Below are 23,643 nucleotides of genomic sequence, written 5' to 3' on the forward strand. Positions count from 1 at the left end.
CCAGCTATAAATAAGTCAGTGAATCTCAGGTCATCAAAAGTCAAGTGGTCCCTAACAAAAAAAAAAAAAAAAAAACATTTTTGTTGAGATATAAAAAAAAAATAAAAAGTCGCTGCTAAAATTTTAACCCATTCAACATCCTAACAAAAGAAAAAAGTTACAATAATGCTGACATAAGTAGACCATTTGGAAATGTTATTTACTAGCTATTTTGTGCAGTGTTTATTATCTGTTTTACTGGCACTAAAACTAAAAGTTTGAAAATTGGGATGTTTTGTAAATTTTCATCCCTTTCCCCATCTTCTCATTTATAAATGCAAATCGGATCGCCCTAAAGTTACCACAAACAATGTACAATGTCAGAATGACTGGGATATGTAGAAGAATTGAATACTAAAGGCAATCTGTCAGCAGGGTTTTGCTATTAAATCTAAGAGTAGCAGAAATATAGGGAAAATTAACCTAATTAAAATAATGTCTCACTTACCAGGCTGTGTTAGTTTCAATTCAATAATTGTCTTATCAGCAAGAGATGATCACTGCAGGACTAGGTCTCACTTGCACAACAGTCAGGCTACTCTGTGTAGCCCCGCCTCCACCACTGATTAGCTGCTTGCTGAAAATGTACACCAGAAACTGACAATCAGGTGTGTGGGCGGGGTTATGCACATCTCAGCCATCTGCCCACTGCTACATCTACAGCAGAGAAAACAGGGATTCTTATCAAGACTACACCAAGCAGCCGAGTAAGTGATACATTGATGGGATAAAGCTGTCTTGCCCTATATTGTGCTGCTCTAAGATTACATAATAAAAGTCTGCTGACAGATTCCTTTTAAGTTGCTCCCCTTTATAAAAATGTGGTTAAGAGAAGTATATTTTAAAATTGTTCAAATAGCGTAATCCCATAATGTATCACGTAAAGTGGCTGCATGTTCTTCACTTTAGTGGGACATAATATTTAGCTCCATTTTTTTCCATTTTAAATTTGATTACTGTTTCAGCAAAAGAACAAAATGTCTGAAAATAAAGTTTTACAGACCTCTACACTACCAAGCCTTGAGGTTCATTTGGTAAATGACACAGAATTTGGAGGATCAGTAGAGTTCAATATACCTTCTAGATCAGACGGAAGCATGCACGACCAATTGCAGTTACAGGTATGCTACTATACGTTCCCAAGTAAAGTAATCTAAATTAAGGTTTTTTGTTTTTGTTTTTTACCTCAAAATTGTTCTCACTGGTTGGATCTCTTTTTATTAGGGTAACCGTAATCCGGTAAGTGGTTTTACACCAAGTGAGTTCCAAATACAAAGAGGGGAGAAGCCAGCGCTGCTTATGGTCAGAACGCAATACATAAAGTGCACATGCACATATTGATTTCTAACTGTATTTCAAAATGAGACATTACTCTGTCGCCTCATTGGGGGACACAGGACCATGGGTGTTATGCTGCTGTCCACTAGGAGGCCACACTATGCATAATCTGAAAAAGATTAACCGTGGCTCCTCCTCTGCAGTATACACCCCTGGACGGCGTCAGCCTTCTCCAGTTTTTGCTTAGTGTCGCATAGGAGGCACACCTAAGATTTTTTACTTGTTTTTTTTCCGACAGATTACAGATGAAGAAAAGTGGGTCTCCTGTGAGACTCCCAGCATGGCTCCTTCCTCGGCCCCTATTACGGGGTGCCAGGTTGAAGTAGAGATGGCTATTCCCCATGTCGCTCCTTCCCCAGTCCCTCGGGTGCTGGTTCGAAGTCGAGACCCCCCTTCTTCCCCAATTCCTTTTGGTTTCTGGGTTGAGGTCGAGGCGAGGATAAAGCCCCTTGAAGGTGACAGCAGCACCCTCCCTAATCCCCCTCTGGGGGCATTAGGTTGAGACACCTCAGGTAGGGCCTGTACAGGCAGCACTCTGCAGCTCCCAGCAATGGGCCAGCACACTGCGCCTGCATCCAGGGACCCCAGCCCAGCTGCGGGCTCCTGTCGGGGCCGGGGGGAGTGCAGGCAGGCATGGTACATACAGACACAGGGCTCCCTGCACCCCCCCGGATTTCCGTGCCGGCCTGGAGCCTTTCTGGGCATCAGGCATCTAATTTAGGCCCCGGCTTCAGCCCCCCGGCCCGCCCCCCCGAATGACAAATATGACATTCTACAGTGTCATAGAGGGGGTGGATCGAGACAGAAAGGGCGCGTTTTTACACAGCTATGCCATTTCTACTGAAATATCTAGACACATTTCGTAGAAAAGGGCTGTTACGTTTTTCTTTCCTAATACAGTTTGCTGCACTATTTAGGCATAAAAAAAATACTTCATTTGATATGTGTTGCTTGAAATCGTGCATCGCCCTTCCACCCTGTTCCTTAAAAATAACTCAGGTATTTGGTTTATGAAACTGAAAGCTATAGAAAATATATCTTTCTGCTTGTTGCCTGTTTTTTCAAACTTGAGAGCAGTATATTTGTTGATTTCTCATTATGGAGGACACAAGACTGTGGGTGTACACACCCTGCCACTAGGAGGCTTGTCAATAGATGAAAAAATAGTTGTTGGCTCCACATAAGGGCTATATCCTTTCCTAGGACACCAGGCAACTGACACGTCTTGTGCAGATTATTTTCCCCTTTTTAGCCTTTTTTTGTCTTGGGTGGCACGGATGTTTCCCCTTCACTCCACAGAGGACACATCGTGCTTTCAAGAGTAGGGTAGCTCACTGCAAACCAGACATCTCCACCAGTCACTCGATATGCGAGACTGTTGCTGCAGTGCCGGTGGCCCCACAATCTAAAAATCACTTAAGGTTTGACTTTGTGGGTGTCCATAGACATTGGAAGTTTTTCATAGTTATAACCCACCGCCTTTTATCTTTGTTACTTGCCTTATTAGGGCTCCATCCTGGGTTTTCATTGAAGTCTTCCCTCAATGTAATCGCCTTTGGGTCTCCACAGAGGTACCTCTTCCTCTTTTATGGGCTACTTGGGCCTCCATTATGGCTGCCCACATCTGACTGCCATATGATCCTTATGATGCATTTGCGCCACTTTTAAAGACTGAGTCTCTGCTGTGGCGCCCTCTTGGGGCACCCCTGATCCCCTCTGCTGGTCTCCAGTCTTTCTTCTTTCAGGCCTATGGCATTTGCATCCATGCAAGAAGTGCTGCGTCAGCGCAAGGCCCAACTATGAGTCTGTGGCCCTACTCAAGGCCAAGCAGCAACCTTCATCTTACCCCTCAAATTGAACTTTTGGTCTGTTAATTCTCTATCAGATTGGCAGTAAAAGCAGAGTGTAGCCCTCGGCATATCCATAGGGAAGGAATGGAGCATGGGTCACACATATGCACTGCAGCCTCGTTTTGCCAGTTGGTGCGGGTCTCAGTGGTCAGACTTCTATTAATAGCTTGTGTCCACCAAATAACCCTTTTAATTCTTCACCCGCTCTGAACTTCTTGGATTGTCTTAAGGGACTGAGCTCCCCAAATGGGTTATGTCTTTGACATGGGCCATAGATAGCTTTGCCATCCTCTTCCAATCTGTGGTCGATTACCTGAGTGCTTGTGCTTGTCAGTAAAGCTTGTGCATCTTTTTTTTTTTTTTTTTTTCTTTATCTGGTCCATTGGCTCCATTTAACATACGACTTGAGGAGTCCCTTTCCCCCTTCCATACAGGTACTCTCACAAGAAAAGTAGGATCTCTTAACACAGATCCTTGTGGTCTGCCTGGAATAGAGTCACAGCGGTTGAGACAATTTCTCTTCCTGTGGAGTACGCATCCCCGGGGTACATCCTCTGACACAGACTGTGATTTTGAGCAGCATACTAAGCTAGACTCTGCCATGCAGGACCTCATACAGGCAGTGATGGACACCCTTCAAGTTAAGAACTGGTCTGCCTCTTCTTCTCAGGTAGAGGTTTCCTTCCTTACACTGCAACAAATCACTTTTCCAGGACGTCCCTCCTGACAGCACCACCAGGAGGTTGTCCCTGTTATCCTTGATAGGGACAGGAACACAGAATAGGTTAAATAGCCCCTCCCCACCTCCCACCCTTCAGTGTTTTTCCTGTCCCTATTAGGGACAGACGCAGAGGAGTTTGTTGCGGCTTACAGTGAAGAAGATTCCAAGACAGCCAGTCGAGCAGGGCTCCCGGGTAGCTTCATCCCTCTCCAGAGGGCTCTAAGCAGTGGAGGCTTGCTCCAGCTGCAGACTCCGCAGAAAGCGCTGACACCGAGGGAGGTCCCTCAGCGCAGGTCGAGCTGTGTGCTCCCATCTTCGGCGCACCCCTCTCCAGAGGGCTTTGCGCCTGCAGCTGTGTACCCGGCACACGCCGGCGGTGATCACACTCCTGGCGTGATGGGTCATCGGGAGCACCGCCGTTGACTTCCGGTTCCGGTGATGACTTCCGGGGGCGGATTTCCGGCCCGGCCCTTGTTGCTGCCAGCGGGGATGCCGAAGAAGCACGGCCTCGTCAGATGGTAGTGGGGCCGGGGGGAGGAATTCCCGCCCATGGTTCAGCGCGCATTCCATCAGGGACATGTGCAGGTCCAGCACCGATCATCAGGAGTATCACCGGCAGCTGAGCTCGGAAGGAGGACGAGACAGATGATTTGAAGCCTGGTAAGGCAGTCTATTTAAACACAAACCTCTGACAGCACACTTGTCCTAGGAACATGGAAGGTGCAGGTCGTGCAGACATTCAATCCTCAGAGCTTGCCCCAGAACATGTAAGTTATACATAGTGGGGTTTATTTCACAGCATTTGTCACACACGAGCAATAGGGCGTTCTTATATATCTATTGCAGGATAAGGAAGCGCCCAAACGTGCAGCGGCAGTTCCTAAACGCAAGACTAATAGATGTCCACTATGTTCTAACAGACTTCCAGAAGAACATTCTAAGAAATTGTGTGACTTATGTATGTCGGGACTACTTAAAGAGGAGCAGTCCTCCTTTCTAGATAGTATTAAAACTATGATTAGAGGCCCAGGTGGGAGAAGGACCGTAGCTCCGAAGAGGGTGAGCTTTCAACTTACTCTATATCGGATTCTGTGGAAGGTGATTGTTCTTCAGCCATCCTCCCAGAAGAAAGAAAGAGATATCTGTTATCTTCTGAAAACACGGACATACTCCTGCAGGCCGTTAGAAACACCATGAAGGTGGAAGAGACCACAGAACCCCTTACGGTCCAAGATGAGATGTTTGGCGGGCTCAGAGCTTGCAGAAACAGGGTGTTTCCGGTGAATCACCATATAACAGAAATGATCCTGGAAGAATGGAAGGATGTCGGAAAGAAGCTAGTAGACCCAAGAGATTTTAGATACAGACTCCCTTTTGATCCAGACGAGACCAAAGTATGGGAATCTGTACCTAAAGTGGATATACCAGTGGCCAAGGTCTCAAAAAAGAACACCATAACATTTGAAGATTCCTCTGGTCTCAAAGACCCTATGGACAAAAGATCAGAAGATCTCCTCAAAAAGGCCTGGGAAGCATCATCAGCTATCATGAAGACTAATATTGCTGCGACCTCAGTGGCCAGGTCAATGACTCTGTGGGTAGAAAAATTAGAAACCCAAATTACCAATAAAACTCCCAGAGAGGAAATCCTAAAATCTTTACCGTTATTAAAGATGGCGACTGACTTTATGGCCGATGCTTCGGCGGAATTAGTTCGGTTCGCAGCAAGGAACAACGCCTTATCTAACGCTGCAAGAAGAGCTCTATGGCTCAGGTCATGGTCTGGCGATACGCAGTCAAAGAACAAACTGTGTTCAATACCCTTCTCCGGCCTTCATGTTTTTGGTCCAGTATTGAATGAAGTGCTTGAAAAAGCAGCAGACAAGAAGAAAGGCTTTCCTGAGGAAAAGTTGAAAAATCCACCGTCCTTTTGTAGGACTCGTTCCCATCCCAGACAGGACTATAGAGGAAAAGGCGGAAGATGGAGCTACCCAAAAGGGGGTAGAAGCAGAGGTACCTTTTCAGGATCAGAAGCCAAGAACCAAGACAACGACGCCAGCTTAGTGGGTGGAAGACTCCAGTACTTCTTACAGGGCTGGCAGAAGATCACTCAAAATCTTGGATCTTAAGTAGGATAGAACGGGGGTACAGAATAGAATTCAGCCAGTTACCCCCCCCCCCCCCCAACACACACCCCCCCCCCCCCCCCCCCAGAAGATTACGTCTGACTCGGACTCAGTCCTCGACATTTCACCAGAGACTTCTAAAAGATATTCAGGAACTTATCCAGATAAGAGCCATCATTCCGGTACCCCACTCTCAGAGGTTCAAGGTACCCTATTCAAGCCTATTCTCCATAAAGAAACCAGGTGGAGAATACCGTACGATCATAAATCTAAAACCACTAAATCTGTCAGTAACTTACAAACAGTTCAAGATGGAGTCCCTCAAATCCGTAATACCTCTAATCCAGAAAGGATCAGTACTCTAATCCAGAAAGGATCAGTAATGAGCACTTTAGACCTAATAAGTGCTTACTAACAGGTTCCCATCTACGCCTCACACCAACAATATCTCTGATTTGCTATAAAAGACGGAGATCACATTCTACACTTTCAGTTCACGTGCCTGCCGTTCGGCCTCTCGCCGCCTCCTCAGAATCTTCACCAAACTCATGGCAGAGGTGATGTCCTTTTTGAGAGAAAAAGAGATCCTGATCGTCCCTTATCTGGATGACATCCTGCTTATAGCAGACTCCTCTCAACAGATGGAGAAGAACTTAACAATGACAATGTCCGTTCTAAAAAGCCTAGGATGGCTAATCTAAAAAAATAAAACTTCGAACCCGAGACAAGGAAGTTTATTTCTTGGAGTGATCCTAGACTCAGCTCAGGAACATACGTACCTCCGGCAACACAAGCAAGAATCATTCAAAAGAGAGATTCAAATATTGCAAAAGCAAAAACATACCTCCATAAGGAAGGCCATGCGGGTGCTGGGGTTAATGACATCATGCATTTCCAGCGTTCAATGGAGTCAGTATCACTCAAGACCCCTGCAGCAGGAAGTTCTTTCACTTTGGGACGGCAGGGACACAACCCTGGACAACAAAGTGCGTCTGTCCAGAGACGCAAAAAGATCACTGTCATGGTGGACCATACCAACAAACCTGGAGAAAGGAAGACCTTGGAGAACATCTCCGTGCGTGAACATCACCACGGATGCAAGTCTCAAAGGCTGGGGAGCCCACATAGAGGAACACTACTCTCAAGGAACTTGGGTCGCGTCAATACGAAGCAGGTCTTCAAATTACAGAGAGCTCGGAGCTGTCTGGGAAGCCTTAAAGGGACTCTGTCACCTGAATTTGGAGGGAACAATCTTCAGCCATGGAGGCGGGGTTTTTGGGTGTTTGATTCACCCTTTCCTTACCCGAGAATGAACTTCAATCCAATATTGCAGCCAGCATGCAGCCAGCGGGTAAGGAAAGGGTGAATCAAAAACCCCAAAACCCCGCCTCCATGGCTGAAGATTGTTCCCTCCAAATTCAGGTGACAGTGTCCCTTTTAAAGACACATCAGGAAAAGTTAAAGGACCAACACATCCGTTTTTTCTCAGACAATTCAACAACAGTAGTCTTCCTACTTCACCAAGGAGGTCCAAAACATCATCATTTACAGGACCTGTCAGATACGATATTCTCATGGGCAGAGCTCACAGTCAAATCAAGAACGGCAGTTCACCTAAAAGGCACCGAAAACCAGGTAGCAGACTTTCTGAGCAGACAAGTTATGCCCCACAGAATGGTCCTTAAATCAGGAGATCTTCCTCCACTTAACCCAACGCTGGGGTTTCCCGGAGGTGGATCTATTCACCTTAAAGAAAAATACAAAAACAGAAAGGTTCTTTTCTCTAAATCCAGGGGACAGGATTTTCCTCCATTGGCTCTAATATCGAGAGTATTGAGCAAGATCCAGGAGAGCCAGACATCAGTAATACTAATAGTTCCATACTGGCCCAAAAGGAGCTGGTTTCCTCTACTGAAATGGATGTCCTTGGAAGAGCCAATCCATCTACCAGCAAGACCGGATCTTTTATCTCAAGGCCCTCTACTTCATCTAAACCCGGATCTGCTACAGTTAACAGTATGGATCCTGAGAAAGAGGTCCTAAAGTCGAAAGGCCTCTCGGAACCAGTCATTGCCACTATCCAGAGCAGTAGGAAGCCTGTGACTTCTGCAATATACGGGAAGATATGGAAGAAGTTCTGTTCAGAGTACAACTCCTGTGTCAGTCCCTTAGGGCCCAGATATCCCTAAAATCCTAGATTTTCTCCAGTCAGGGTTTGATAAAGGACTAAGACCTAGTACGTTAAAAGTACAAATTTCAGCCCTTAGTTCCTTCTATGACTTTGTTAGCTACAAATCCATGGATACTAAGATTTGTTAAGGCCATCCAAAGACTTAGGCCTACAATACGCAGTACAATACCTCCTTGGGATCTAAACCTGGTTTTGAATGAGCTTTGTAAAGAACCATACGAACCATTAGATGAAGCAGACTTAAAAGCTGTAACCTTTAAGGCCCTCTTCCTAGTAGCAATAACATCAGCGAGACGTATCGGCGAGATTCAATCCTTATCCATTAAAGATCCATACCTGAAAGTTTAAGACGATTGTATCATCGTTAAACTAGATCCCGGGTTTCTCCCTAAGGTTGTTTCCGACTTCCATAGAAGTCAAGAGATTGTTCTACCCACATTTTGCTAAAATTATAGTAATGAGAAGGAGTGTTCTCTTCACGCCGTAGATGTCAAAAGGACAATTCTACACTACCTAGAGATGACAAACAATTGGAGAGTGGACTCTAACCTATTCATCCAGATGGCCGGAAGAAACAGAGGGAAGAAGGCATCCAAAGCTACTCTAGCTAGATGGATTGAGTGAACTATCAGGGCAGCCTATATCTCGGCAGGGAAACCCCCACCGGAAAGTCTCAAAGCGCACTCGTTGAGAGCAGTCTCGGCCTCATGGGCAGAAAGCGCTGGGGCTTCTATGGACCAAATATGCAGAGCTGCAACTTGGTCTAGATCAAATACCTTCTGTAGGCATTATAAATTAGATGTTACAGCAAACCAACAAACTACATTTGGGAGGAAAGTCCTCCAAGCTGTAAACCCACCCTAAAAATAGGAGTTATTTGGTATTTCTCCTGGTGGTGCTGTCAGGAGGGATGTCCTGGAAAGTAGGAATTAGTCCTACCAGTAATAGTGTTTCCAGGAGTCCATCATGACAGCACCCCTTATATACCCTCCCTTGAGTTCCTGTCTATGTGATGTAAACATGTGTAGAAAGGAATTCCAATAAAATAGACTTGCATACATCCTGGTGTGGTACTTGGGAAAATCACTGAAGGGTGGAGGTGGGGAGGGGCTATTTACCCTCTTCTGTGTTCCTTTCTTTATCAAGGATAAGAAGGACAACCTCCTGGTGGTGCTGTCATGATGGACTCCTGGAAACACTATTACCGGTAGGACTAATTCCTACTTTCCCAACCACGAAGACTTTGACTGTCTTCTTGCCAAAGAATGGAAACACAGATGCATGTCTTTCATTAAGAGGTTTGAGGTAGTTTTTTCCTTTGTAGAGCAATCTGTTGCTCAATAGTTCACATTCTTCCCCCCTGTGGATTCTCCGATAGCTAGTTTATTTTCTGACTCAGCATTCTTTATTAATCTGATAAGTAAGGAGATCAGCAGCAGGTTCAACTTTGTCCTGCTTTTGCTTGGGTCAGCAAGGCTTGTTCAGCCTGAGCTAATCAGTTTCTCCAGGGCTTATTTTTTGGTCTCCTCTGGAGGATTTTCTTGATGTCTTCCTTTTGTGATGCCTCTTTTGAGTCAGCTCAACTTGAGGAACATGCTGAAGCTAATTCTATGGCTGGCTGGTTCTTCATGTGGTTCAGTTCCAAGATTAGAGAAATGGCATTCAAAAAGACCCTTACTTGTCTCCCTTTCACAGGTGATAGACTCTTTAGTAAATACTTTATCAATATCAAAGATGCCATGGGGAAGCTATTGCTCTTCTTCCCCAGAAATATAGCCACTCACAAATATCTGCGTGATTCTCTATATCTTCACTTGTCAAATCTTCACATTACAGAACTCTTCACTGTCCACATTCCCGGTTTGAAAATCTCAGCTGCAGACTTTATCAACCATGAAAACCTGGATCTGGAAGAGCGGGCTCTCCTCCCAGAGGGCTTCAGACAGCTCTGTTTTTACATGAGAACCCTGACTAAAACCTCCTCACTTTCCATCTCAATCACAAGACACCAACCTATGTCACAAAGTCCCGAGACCCAAGGGCCTTCACCGTGAATGCCTTAGAGAAGGGGACACCTTTACCATTTTACCCCCTCTTTGCCTTATCAACCCTTGGCAAAAATTATGGAATCACCTGCCTTGGAGGATGTTCATTCAGTTGTTTAATTTTGTAGAAAAAAAGCAGATCACAGACCTGGCACAAAACTAAAGTCATTTCAAATGGTAACTTTCTGGCTTTAAGAAACACTAAAAGAAATCAAGAACAAAAAATGTGGTAGTCAGTAATGGTTACTTTTTTTTTCTAACCAAGCATAGGGTAAAAATCACCATCATCAGCAGCTGCACAATAGAAGTACCTGCACTACAGCGAAGGATACCTGCAGCATCATCCGAAGGACATCTCCACCCTCTCCTGGTAAGCACTGAGAAGGCGGAGCTCTGAGCAGTCCGGGCACAGGCAGCAGACTTTTCCTGGCAGGGGGGACGTTTTTCTGTTTTTTTGGGCCTGGGTAAAAATTTAGTCCCCGGCTTTGGCCTTGTACAGGCCGAAGCTCTGCCTCCCGATCTGCCCCTGCTAAGACGCGATCCAGCGACTCCTCCCACGTTTCTGGCCATTCTCGTTCTGAACGAGAGTTGCCCATGAAATCTCGTCGGACATCTTCCTACACCCTATCACAAGCTGACAGGGCCTCCGGATGCTCAGGAAGCCTCCTGCTTGCTCTGATAGCGACTTGGAGTGTGATTCTCGTGGCTAGGACAAAGGACCTGGGTAGGAGCACTGCCACTAACTCTCTCCCTTTCAGTATCCTATCCTCCGTGAGAACCCTGATTAAGGGGGCACATAGGAGTACATCATGTCCCAGCCTCAGGCACCTAAAAAGTCCCATAAGACTCTTACAGTCTTTTTCACTTCATGTAACTCCTGCCAGTCTGTTTCCAAAAGCTCAGAGTTTGCCGCTCTGCAAAGCCTGTGACCCCAAATGCGCTCAGGAGCCCCCCTCTGACACTGAGCCCAGTGTCCTTAGTCCCCCTGAGTGGGTCTCGTCTGTACTATCTATGACTTCTCTGGCCAAAGCGCTTGAATCCTTCAGTGTTCCTTCTGGGGATTTTGGCGTTTGCATGTCTGACGCGGAAGGACCCTCCCCTACATGGGAACAGTCCTCTAGCAGGGGCCGCACACAATCTAGAAACGTACAAGCGTCCAGGAAACTGATACGTTCTAAGTCTCCAATGCAATCACATACCATGGTGTCCGTGAGCTCAGTTTCTCGTTCTCACTCTCCAGACGTTGGTAGCGAACTCTTTTCTGAGTATGAATCGGACGTCTCCTTAGATCTGGATTCGCCAGGCTTTCAGAGGACGGTTGATTTTTCTGATTGAGGCTGTCAACCAAACTCTCAAGGTTGATGAAGACTCCGGCTCTGTGCCGGATCACGCTGTGTGCGTCAAAAAAGCTTAGTGTCCTCATAGAACCTTGGCCATTCACCCGGAGTTTCAGGATATAGTTAATCAGCACAGTATGCAACTGCATAAGCGCTTTACAGGACAATGCTTGAAGTACCCTTTCTCAGCTGATCTGAGAAAAGAATGGGCCGAGTCCCCTGTAGTAGAGCTGCCAGTCTGGCATCCAAAACCCTTCTATCCCTGCCAAACGGATCATCTATTAAAAATACCACAGACCACCAGATAGAAAATTTGGCTCGATCTGTCTTTGATGCCTCAGGTGCGGCTCTATAGCCTTCCTTCGCTGCAGCGTGGGTAGGTAAAGCAATGATTTCCTGGTCTGAGACCTTGGCTAATTCCATTCAGAGCAGTAATCTTCCTCCAGAGGCAATGCAGCTGGCTCGCCAAATTTCTAAGGCAGGAGATTACCTGGTACACACTGTTCAGCTCTATCGGCGGCAAATGCCATCACAATCGGAAGATCTTTATGGCTCAGAGAATGGAAGGCGGCTTCTGCATCAAAAAAGTCTGACATCTCTTCCTTACCAGAGTGGGCGTTTGTTCGGAGAGAAGCTGGATCAGCTTATCTCTGATACTACAGGAGGAAAGAGCAAATTTCATCCCCAGCAGAGGCTTAGGCATCCTTTTTGGCATCAACAACAAATCCGTTTCCGATCCTTTCGCGACGATCAGGGTTGGTCCACTACCACTACCTCTTCAGGATCAGGACGCTCTCCTTGCACTAACAGAGGACCTCAGGAATCCTTTAGGTCCAATCAGCGATGGAAGGGCCGGCCCAAACTGTCTGGATCTAAGGGATCTAGGTCCCACAGATTTTCCACCCAATGACTCATGGGGTTATCCGGTCGACAGCAGCGGGGTAGGCAGTCGCCTACTTCTGTTTCACCAGGTCTGGCTCTTATTCGTTTGTGACGAATGGGTCAGACACCTCGTGTCTTACAGATTTTTTTTTTTTGCGTCCCCCGGTTCGTTTCTTTCCTTCCCGACTTCCAGCTTCAAGGGCAAAGGCTCTTTCCCGAGCCATAGACTCTCTGCCACGATGGCATCATTGTCCCGGTTCCGGAAAATGAAAGGTTCAAGAGACCCATACTAGACCTCAAACTTCTAAACAAGTTTGACATGGTCCGTCATTTCCGCATTGAGTCTCTGCGTTCGGTCATCACCTCAATGGGAAAAAGGGAGTTTCTAGCATCCATCGATATTCGAGATGCTTACCTGTACATCCCAATTCCCCCACCCCCACCCCCACCAAAAGTTCCTGCATTTCGCCATTCACGAACAGCACTTTCAGTTCACGGCCTTGCCCTTCGGCCTTGCTACCGCTCCCAGGGTCTTCACAAAGGTCATGGCTGCTGTCATGTCCATCCTGCACTCCCAGGACATGGTCGTACTACCCTATCTGGACGACCTCCTGGTTAAGGGTCCGTCTTTCCACGACTGCGCGGAGTCTATTCGTATCACTTGCGATACTCTCTCAACTGGGTTGGCTAATAAACTTAGCCAAGTCTTCCCCCTTCCAGCTCAGCAGATATCCTTTTTAGGCATGACCCTGGACACCTCTTGAGGGTTGGTGATACTCCCTCGAGAAGGTCTTAGCCCTTCAGCAAGGAGCCCGCGCACTTTCTCAGTCATCCCCTCATTTCATCCACTTTGCGATGAGGGTACTTGGCAAAATGGTGGCAGCAATGGAAGCAGTTTCTTTCACACAGATGCACCTCTGTCCCCTACAGCATGCTCTTCTAGCGGCGTGAGACAGGAACCCGTTCTCCCTCGACTGCCGGTGCCGCCTATCCCTGCGGGCAGTCTCTCAGATAGTGGACATTGAGTTCTTCCCTCAACTAGGGAAAGTCCTTTCTCCTGGTTCAACAGCTAGTGGTGACTACCGATGCCAGTCTTCTGGCTGGGGAGCAGTTTTTCGTCACCACACCTCTCAGGGCCGCTGGTCATCTCAGGAATCGAAACTTTCAATCAATGGAAATCCGAGCGATATGGCTAGCGCTACTGCAGTTTCATTATCTCCTAGCTGGTCACCCCATCCGAATTCAATCGGTCAACGCAACGGAGGTGGCATACATCAACCAACAAGGGGGTGCCAGCAGCAGGGCGGCCATGTGCAAGGTATCCCGCATTCTTCTATGGGCAGAGAGGAACCACTCGGTAATCTCGGCAGTACACATACCAGGTATGGATAGCTGGGCGGCAGACTTCCTCAGCCGCCAGCGTTTCGCTGGGAACTTCATCTGGATATTTTCCAACAGATCTGTCTTCGTTGGGGGACCCCGGATGTGTATTATGGTGTCCAGACTGATCGCCAAGGTCTCCAGGTTCATAGCTCGGTAGCAAGATCCAAGAGCCATAAGAGTGGATGCTCTGGTTCTTTCGTAGCGACAGTTCCATCTTCCGTACATTTTTGCCCCGCTGCCGCTTCTTCCAAGAGTCATCAGAAAGATCAAAGCGGAAGGGGTTCCAGTGATCCTGGTTGCTCTGGATTGGCCACGCCAGGTGTGGTTCACAGAGTTGGTGCGCCTCATCGCCGACGTACCCTGGCGACTGCTGGGTTGTCCAGATCTGCTCTCCCAGGGGCCGATTTACCACCAGAACTCAGCGGCCCTGTGTTAAACGGCTTGGCTGTTGAATCCTGGATTCTGACCCAGGCTGTTTTTTCACAACATGTCGCGCCCACAATGATCAGTGCTCATAAGCCTGCGTCGGTACGCATTTATCACCATACCTGGAAGACATTCTTTGCTTGGTGCAAAGCTTGTGGACGTCTCCCTCATCTCTATTACCACCATTTTAGAATTCCTACAGACCGGTCTGGATGAAGACTTGGCGCTCAGCTCACTCAAGGGCCCGATATCTGCGTTATCGGTCTTATTCCAGCATAGGATTGCGCCAAAACCTCAGATGAAGACGTTCATTCAGGGGCTTACTCATGTGCTTCCCCCCCATTGAAGACCTTTAGACCCTTGGGACCTTAACTTGGTCTTGGGAGTCTTACAGGAAGCTCCTTTTGAAGCGCTTCAGGACATTTCGCTCACCTTTCTGTCCTGGAAAGTTACTTTTCTAGTGGCAATCACATCAATCAGGTGGGTTTCGGAGTTGGCTGCTCTTTCCTGTCGGGTGCCTTTCCTTATGTTCTATCAGGACAAGGTTGTCCTCAGGCAGTCCCCATCCTTTTTGCCCAAGGTTGTCTCATCCTTCCACCTTAACAAAAACATTGTTCTTCCTTTATTTTGTCTGACTCCAGTTCACAGGGTGGAAAGGGCTCTCCATACTCTGGATGTAGTCCGAGCTCTAAGAAGGTACGTATCGAGGCTGGCGTCCTTCCGAAGGTCGAATTATTTGTTCGTGCTCCCTGAGGGCCACAGGAAGGGCCCAGCCGCTTCAAAGACCAAGATAGCTAGGTGGATTTGGTCCACCATTCAGGAGTCCTACCGCATCACAGGTAAGCCTATCCTAGCGGGGATCAGAGCGCACTCCACTCGGTCAGTGAGTGCTTCCTGGGCCATTCGGCATCAGGCGTCGGTGGAGCAGGTCTGTAAAGCTGCGACTTTGTCCAGCCTACATACTTTCTCGAAGCTCTAGAACAGGGGTCCCCAACTCCAGTCCTCAAGGCCCACCAACATGTCATGTTTTCAGGATTTCCTTAGTCTTGCCCAGGTAATAATTGCATTACCTGTGCAATGCAAAGGAAATCTTGAAAACATGACCTGTTGGTGGGCCTTGAGGACTGGAGTTGGGGACCCCTGCTCTAGAATACCCAAGCTTTGGCTGATGCAGGGCTGGGCGGATGAATTCTGTAGGCTGCGGTGGCGCACATCTAGGCAGTTGTTACGTGAAGCCTGATGTTTTCTGTCGTTTTCCCACCCAGGGACTGCTTTGGGACATCCCACGGTCCTGTTTCCCTCAATGCGGCGAAGGAGAACCAGGGATTTTTGTGTACTCACCATAAAATCCTTTTCTCCGAGCCACTCATTGTGGGACACAGCGCCCACCCTGTTAGCCTAATGGCTGGTGTTTTTAGTTAGTTTGGCATGTACTTTTATATGTTGTTAATGTTCTCCTACTGCTTTTGCACTGAAGTGGTTCTCTAGGAGCCAGCAGGAGGGTGTATACTGCAGAGTAGCAGCTAATTTTCTTTGTATTAACTTAGTGTCAGCCTCCTAGTGGCAGCAGCATACACCCCGCGGTCCTGTGTCCCCCCAATGAGTGGCTCGGAGAAAAGGATTTTACAGTGAGTACACAAAAATCCCTGTTTTTGTACTTCTTATAAAACCCCTTTCTCAAGGAATAGATTGAAGGACATCACTCTCTTTTATTTCTTGTTCATCTGTTACCTGTGATTGCCACTGTTCTCCCACCCCCCCCCCCCCCCCCGAGTTTAGATCACGTTGATTTTTGATTTACTTGTTCTAGAATTTCTCCATTGATTTGTGTTTGCTCTCCTGCCGTCTGTGGCACTAAACGGAGTTGCCTAGTGCACTTGTAGAAGGCAGAGCCAACACTTTTGTCAAATCTTCTAATGGCAGATCATATGCCAACATGACTTGAACATGGGGAATAAAAAAACATTTCCCACAAACACCCAAAACTGACCTTGAGAAAGAAGAAAACAAATAGGTTCAGAGCTATGTCGCAAGTCTATTCTAATAGAAAGGAATTTTATGGGAAGTATAAAAATCCAAATTTCTGTAGCAGATAGGATACCTGTTTTAATTGCCTATGTGGAATGTTTTTATTGACATTCAATTACTTTTTTTAATCTTTGAGTATAAACACTGTTTTCTAGGATCACCCATATTTCATTCCAGATCTTGATACTCTAAAAAGGAAGCTCCAAGTATCAGAAGATTCAAGAGCACAAAAAGAGAAGGAACTTAGAAATGCGAAAGACAGAGAGAAGCGTTCACGCCAGACTTGCCTTAGTATTTATCATGAGCTTATCAAGCGAAACTTATTGAGCTCCCAGCTTTTGGACATTCTTCAGCCTTATGAAGGTACCAGCTGACATTTAAAAAAAAAAAACATAGAAAAAATTTTTTTTACACTATGGGAGGTTTACTAGGTGAAACGTACCAGTAATCTGGTCATCTCCTGAAAAAGGGTGTGGTCTAGATGGAAAAGAGAATTATGTCTTGAAATGTGAAAATTTAAAGTTAGAATTGACAGTCTAAAGGTGGATCAGATTATAATCCAGCATAAGCCACTATGATGAATTTGGCATGTCGTACATGGATAGTCAACTTGTACTTTCAGTTGAACTTTTGACTTGTCAAAAAAATGTTTTTACTGTAGACAAGTGCAGTTTTGCCAACTTTCCACCCAAGATGATTAATGTAAAAGTATGGTGGGAGACAGGTGCAAGCCAGCAGAAGATTTGTGCTTCCAGCTTCACATAGAACAGGGCACCCAAAATTGCACTGTCTGTTGTGAGAACATGAGCTGCGAGGCTGTCGTGAACAAGTATTTCTAAGAAAGCTCACTCTCAATTTTTCAGTCTATAGAAGGCTGCCTATCACCCGAATATCTGCATAAGACATTATCATTCTCGGAAGCGCATCATCCTGTGTAAATAGGATTTGTGCTGCCGAGAACAATGGCAGCTAAAGCACACTGAACGATCTCTCAATGATTTTTTTTTTTAATTTGCTGAAAAAAAAAGACTTTATAAGTGTGCCTGAATCAGTTTCTTTTTTGTGTGTATGTTTTTCCTATACATGTCATGTGTTTGTTTTTTTTACTTTTACTTCTTATATGCAGAACAAAAAGTTTCAAGCTTTTCCTACCATAAAAACTCTTAAAAAAAAAAAAAAAAAAAAACAGACCGCAATTGGATGTCCAAGTGCTGCCCATTTTTTTTTTTTTTTAAAGAATCAATGTACCGTATATACTCGAGTATAAGCCGACCCCCCTAATTTTGCCACAAAAAACTGGGAAAACTTATTGACTCGAGTATAAGCCTAGGGTGGAAATGCAGCATTTACCGGTGAATTTCAAAAATAAAAATAGATCATTATTTCCCCATAGCTGTGCCATATAGTGCTCTGCACCATTCATATTTCCCCATAGCTGTGCCCCATACAGTGCTCTGCACCGTTCATTTTGTCCCATAGCTGTGCCCCATATACAATGCTCTGCACTGTTCATTTTGTCCCATAGCTCTGCCCCATACAGTGCTCTGCACCGTTCATTATTGTCCCATATCTGTGCCCCATATATGCTCTGCACCGTTCATTATTGCCCCATATCTGTGCCCCATATATGCTCTGCACCGTTCATTATTGCCCCATATCTGTGCCCCATATATGCTCTGCACCGTTCATTATTGCCCCATATCTGTTCTATATAGTGCTCTGCACCGTTCATTTTGTCCCATAGCTGTGCCCCATACAGTGCTCTGCACCGTTCATTATTGCCCCATATCTGTGCCCCATATACAATGCTCTACACCGTTCATACTGCCCCATAGCTGTGCCCCATACTGTGCTCGGCACCGTTCATTATTGCCCCATATCTGTGCCTCATATATGCTCTGCACCGTTCATTTTGTCCCATATCTGTGCCCCATATATGCTCTGCACCGTTCATTATTGCCCCATATCTGTGCCCCATATATGCTCTGCACCGTTCATTATTGCCCCATATCTGTGCCATATAGTGCTCTGCACCGTTCATTTTGTCCCATAGCTGTGCCCCATACAGTGCTCTGCACCGTTCATTATTGCCCCATATCTGTGCCCCATATATGCTCTGCACCGTTCATTTTGTCCCATAGATGCTCCACATAAATCTGTGCCATGGCCGCTGCTGCTGCAATAAAAAAAAACAAAAAACACATACTCACCTTTCTTGCTTGCAGCTCCCGGCGTCCGGTCCCGGCGCCTCCATCTTCCCGGCGTCTCTCTCCGCTCTGACTGATCAGGCAGAGGGCGCCGCGCACACTATATGCGTCATCGCGCCCTCTGACCTGAACAGTCAGAGCGCAGATGCCGGGAAGACGGCAGGGACAGCGCCAGGATCGCTGGGACTAGGTAAGTATACCTCAGCGCCCTCTCCCCCTCACCCGCCGACCCTGCCGCCCACCTTGACTCGAGTATAAGCCGAGAGGGGCACTTTCAGCCCAAAAATTTGGGCTGAAAATCTCGGCTTATACTCGAGTATATACGGTACTTGAATAGGCAAGTTTGAGCTCCAAATTTATTCCAAACTTATTTTCTCAGTTTTTTGTAAACTTGTCCTTAAAGGGAACCTGTCACATCATTTTTCAGCCCTCAATGCCTTTCTTGTGATGCAATGTTCATCACTAATATGGTCTTCTCAAGTAAAATTTCCCAATATCGATCTAACACGCACGCACGCACGCACGCACACACTTTTTATCCTTAGGTGATTGCATCATATACCCTCTTTTTCAGTTATTGGTGAGGTGCTTTATATCCTTCCTGCATGGTCATCTTCAAATTATTCATGCTCTTCGCAACCTCTGCCTGGACTGCCCGATGTCACAACAATCGCACAGAAAATTTCACGCTTGCGCACTCAGTATGAGGTCCTTGTGCATGCTCACTGAATCTGGTTGTACGTCCCCAGCTAAATTTTATATCTGCATATGCTCCAGAGTCGCGATGAGTCAGTCACTTGGTGACGTATACGTTGTGAGCGCGCACACTGGGTGGCACTTTGTTTCTGTGGCTCCAGAGCATGCCCCGGACACGCCTTAAGGCCATCTACAAATTTAAGCATTATAATAATAATGCACAATGTCCTCCCAAGGTGACCCCAACTTTGATTGACTTTTCAAAGTTCGGACAGTCACTGGTCACTTTAGCAACAAATTTGCTGAGGTGTACGTTCCTCAAAGGGACATCTGTGTGGATGAGTCCCTAATACATTTCATGGGGAGGCTCAAATTCCGGCAATATCTGCCTAGTAAAAGGGCCAGGTACGGATTAAACTCTACAAACTCTGTGAGAGGACCTTGGGTTACACCCCCTGAATACCCTCCCCCTCCCCCCCCCATCCTGGGAGTGAGTCCTGGGACCCACTGCTGGATCAAGGTGTTCACCTCTATGCAGATAGCTTTTATACCAACTAAATCTGTTATCAATTTCTTTTTCTTCTTCCACAGCTTTTCACACTGGTTTGTGTATCTGTCTGCAGCTTTTCTACACACTCATTATATCTCCATTTTTGGGGCGCTAGTGTATTTATTTTCATCAGCTTTTATACCAGCATCCCACCCGTCAAGGTCCTCTCTGCACGAGCTACCGCAGCATATGGTACTGTCCACAAAACTAGGATGCTAATTGGGTAGGTTCTCAGGGTGAAAGCAGAGCCCAATGTAGCGCCAACATCCGAGTGGTCAAGGACAATAGGGATGTCCTTTTCTTGACCACCATACATGGTGATGGCAACATCCCCACCGTTGTACGAGGTCCACAAACCAAACTGTACTGGAGTACAGCAAGAACATGGTGGGAGTTGATATATCTGATCAAGTCCTCCAGCCGTACAGTGCCATGATAAAAGACAAGGTTTAGTGCAAGAAGCTGGCCATGGAAATCATACAGATGGCAATGTACAGCCCTCGATCCAACTCCTATGTCCAGCTATCACCAAATATTGCTGCTCCTATTCGCTTCCAAACTCCTGGAGCTGCTAGTCCACGCTGAACTTTCCTCCCACCTCTCATCTAACTTGCTCTTTGACAATCTACAATCTGGTTTGCGCCCCATCACTCAACTGAGACAGCCCTGACCAAAATTACTAACGACCTACTTACAACCAAAGCTAACGGACAATACTCTATACTCCTTCTTCTAGACCTGTCCTCTGCTTTCGACACAGTTGACCACTGCCTCCTAATACATATCCTCTCTTCCTTTGGCATCAAAGACCTCGCCCTATCATGGATCTCCTCATACCTTTCCAACCGCACATTCAACATCTCCCACACTACCACCTCATCCCACCCTCTCTCTGTTGGAGTCCCCCAAGGCTTTGTCCTAGGACCCTTACTCTTCTCAATCTATACACTTGGCCTGCTCAACTCCTAAAGACCCTTGGATTCCAGTACCACCTTTATGCTGATAACACTCAGATCTATCTCTCTGGCCCAGATGTCACCTCTGCTGTCCAGAATCCCGGAGTGTCTATCAGCCATATCCTCCTTCTCCTCCTCTCGCTTCCTCAAACTCCATGTGAACAAATCTGAACACATCATCTTTCCTCCATCTCATAGATCTTCCTTACCTGACCTATCTATCGCAATTAACGACATCACGCTTTCTTTATCGCCTCTCATTGGGGGACACAGGAACCATGGGTGTATGCTGCTGCCACTAGGAGGCTGACACTATGCAAATAAAAAAGTTAGCTCCTCCTCTGCAGTGTACACCCCACCGACTGGCATTATACTCTTCAGTTTAGCTTAGTGTCATTAGGAGGTGGACACGGGTCTTTCATTAGACCCTTATCTACCTCAATGTGCGTCGTTTTCTTTCAGTTTTCCTCGGAGGGATACAGGGTGAACAGTCACACCTGTATTCCCACAAGCGGACTATGAGTACGGTGTGTACTGCCACCCCGTATCCTCACAGATCCCTCACCAGGACCAAGATCCTGACACACCAGCGTGCTCAGAAGTCCGGTCCTGGCTCCGTCCCCCACCCACTCGCCCACCAGAGCCTGTCGGTCGGCGGAGACGAGGACGTCCATCAGCCCTGGATGTCTCACCCTCTTTTAAGGTTAGTACGGCGTGGGATGTTTTTTAGGTGAGTATTTCCCCTATCCCATCCCAGATCCTTGTTAGGGGGGGGATTCTTGTTAAGGGCTCCCAGACGGTGACCCTCTCTTACCCGGTCATCGCCTGTAACCTTGCGGCGCGGTCGATATTTTATCGGTGATCCTGGAGCTCCAGCATTTTCCCCATTCTGAGCAGGCTGCGGCGCCTGTTTTCTGGCCGCAGCGCTCTCACCCGTGACCAGCACCTTCTTTCTTGACAGCTCTTGGCTGCTGTTCGCTCCTTTCCGCGGCGCACTATCAGCGCTGCGGTTTTTCACTGGGCACAGTCCTCAGCGCAGCAGCCCTGCAGTCTATCGCGCTGCTTATCGCTGCAGCGCATTGCTCCGGCGCCGCAGGAGGTGGATCTGCGGCGCCCTTCAGCGGCGCAGCCTAGCAGGCTGTGGCGCCTGTGCCGCCAGCCTCCCGTCGCGGCGCATTGCTCCGGCGCCGCAGGAGGTGGATCTGCGGCGCCCTTCAGCGGCGCAGCCTAGCAGGCTGCGGCGCCTGTGCCGCCAGCCTCCCGTCGCGGCGCATAGCTCCGGCGCTCTATACCGGCGCCGCGGCTCGTTTCCCGGCCGCCGGTTCCTAATTTATGCCCCGGCTTCGGCCGGGGCCTACTTCCGGTCTTCGGATCTGTCTCTTCCGCTTCTGCGGGCGGGCTTTTTTCCCGCCCGACATACTATGACCTGCCCACCGGCGCCTCTGCGTCTAGCTCCACCCCCCTTCCTCGTGGGACACTCGTCTGGTGTGAGCATCGCTTCACACCACAGCAGCAGCCCTTGCAGTGCCTCACGCAGCGCGCCACGCTCCTTCGCCCGCATCTTCTGTGAGCTCAGCACCAGGGGATTTCTCCACCAAGGACAAGTGGGACATCTTCCAGGACCGGGTCCGTGAGTAGCTGCACTCCAGTCTGACACCCCCCTCTGCCCACTGTCCCCTAACCAACTGGCATCTTCAGGGTCCCTCAAAATGTCTTCCTCTAAAGGGGGCCGCTCTCGCCCCCCTACTTCTTCTTCATCTACTACCTTAGTCACGTACTTTGCATGTTCGTCCTGTAACAGCAAACTTCCCTCAGGTCAGTCCTCCCCGCTGTGTCAGTCCTGCAGCAACCCGATTGCTCCCACCGCCCAGGATCCCCCGGCTGTTCCGCCCGAGAGTGATCCCCCCATCCCAGGCTGGGCCGCTTCTCTGTCACAATCGGTGGCCGATTTAACACGGGTGTCTCAAACCCTGGTGTCCGCGCTGGATCGGTTACCCCTGCAGACCCCTGCAGTGGCCAGCGGGTCGCAGGAACCGCCGCCCGAGCCCTCCTTGATTAGCCACAAAAGGTCCAGACAGGAACGTCGGTCTGAGTCCTCTTCGCGTTCCATCTCGCCGCACGGCCCTCCCCCGCGGTTGGTGTCGCACCGTTCCTCCTCCCCTGAGTCAGGCGAGGCTTTATCTGATGCGCCCTCAGAGGAGATGTCGGAGTTGGATCCTAGCCAAATCGCCACCATGAGTGAGTCGGTCCAGAACCTCATTCGGGCTATAAACCAAACCTGTGGCATTAAGGATCCCTCTACGGAACCCGCAGATCAGGCGGTTTCGTTTAGACGGGCCAAACCACCTTCAAAATTTTTTGCCCCTCATCCTGAATTCGAGGAAATCCTGGCCAGAGAGAGAGAGAATCCGACCAGACGTTTTCAGAGGGGAAAACGCCTGGGGGTGTTATATCCTTTTTCACCAGATCTTACCGCCAATTGGACGGTCTCTCCCTCGGTGGATCCACCTGTGTCCAGGCTGTCCACCAACACGGTGCTCCCACTCTCCGGCGGAGCGTCTCTGAAGGATTCTAACGACAGAGTTATAGAATCCTTCGCAAAATCTGCCTTCGAAGCGGCTTCAGCAGCGCTATGCCCGGCCTTTGCTTCCACTTGGGCCTCAAAATCCATCTCAAAATGGGCCAAGGATCTGCGGCGAGGTATCCTGGACGGAGCTCCTCCCGCGCAATTAGCGGAACTTGCCAACCAGATTTCCCACGCTGGTGAATACCTGGTTTCCGCCTCCCTGGATGTCGCCTCTTGTGCGGCTCAGGCTTCCAGCAATGCCGTTGCCATCCGCCGGACCGTTTGGCTCAAGGCCTGGCAGG

At 47.8% G+C, this 23,643-nt stretch overlaps 1 protein-coding gene across 2 annotated transcripts in view; it reads left to right on the plus strand.

Annotated features, from left to right (window-relative positions):
* The window catches only part of THAP9 (THAP domain containing 9), a 76,458-nt gene that overhangs the window by 18,504 nt on the left and 34,311 nt on the right, over positions 1-23,643 (plus strand). For both annotated transcript variants that reach the window (XM_069765197.1, XM_069765198.1), the window contains exons 4-5: positions 1,005-1,160; positions 16,522-16,729. In XM_069765197.1, coding sequence (XP_069621298.1) covers positions 1,005-1,160; positions 16,522-16,729 — 364 coding nt within the window. The remainder of the gene's footprint in view (positions 1-1,004; positions 1,161-16,521; positions 16,730-23,643) is intronic.

The sequence above is a fragment of the Ranitomeya imitator genome, chromosome 4, assembly GCF_032444005.1.
Source record: "Ranitomeya imitator isolate aRanImi1 chromosome 4, aRanImi1.pri, whole genome shotgun sequence".
Lineage (NCBI taxonomy): Eukaryota > Metazoa > Chordata > Amphibia > Anura > Dendrobatidae > Ranitomeya > Ranitomeya imitator.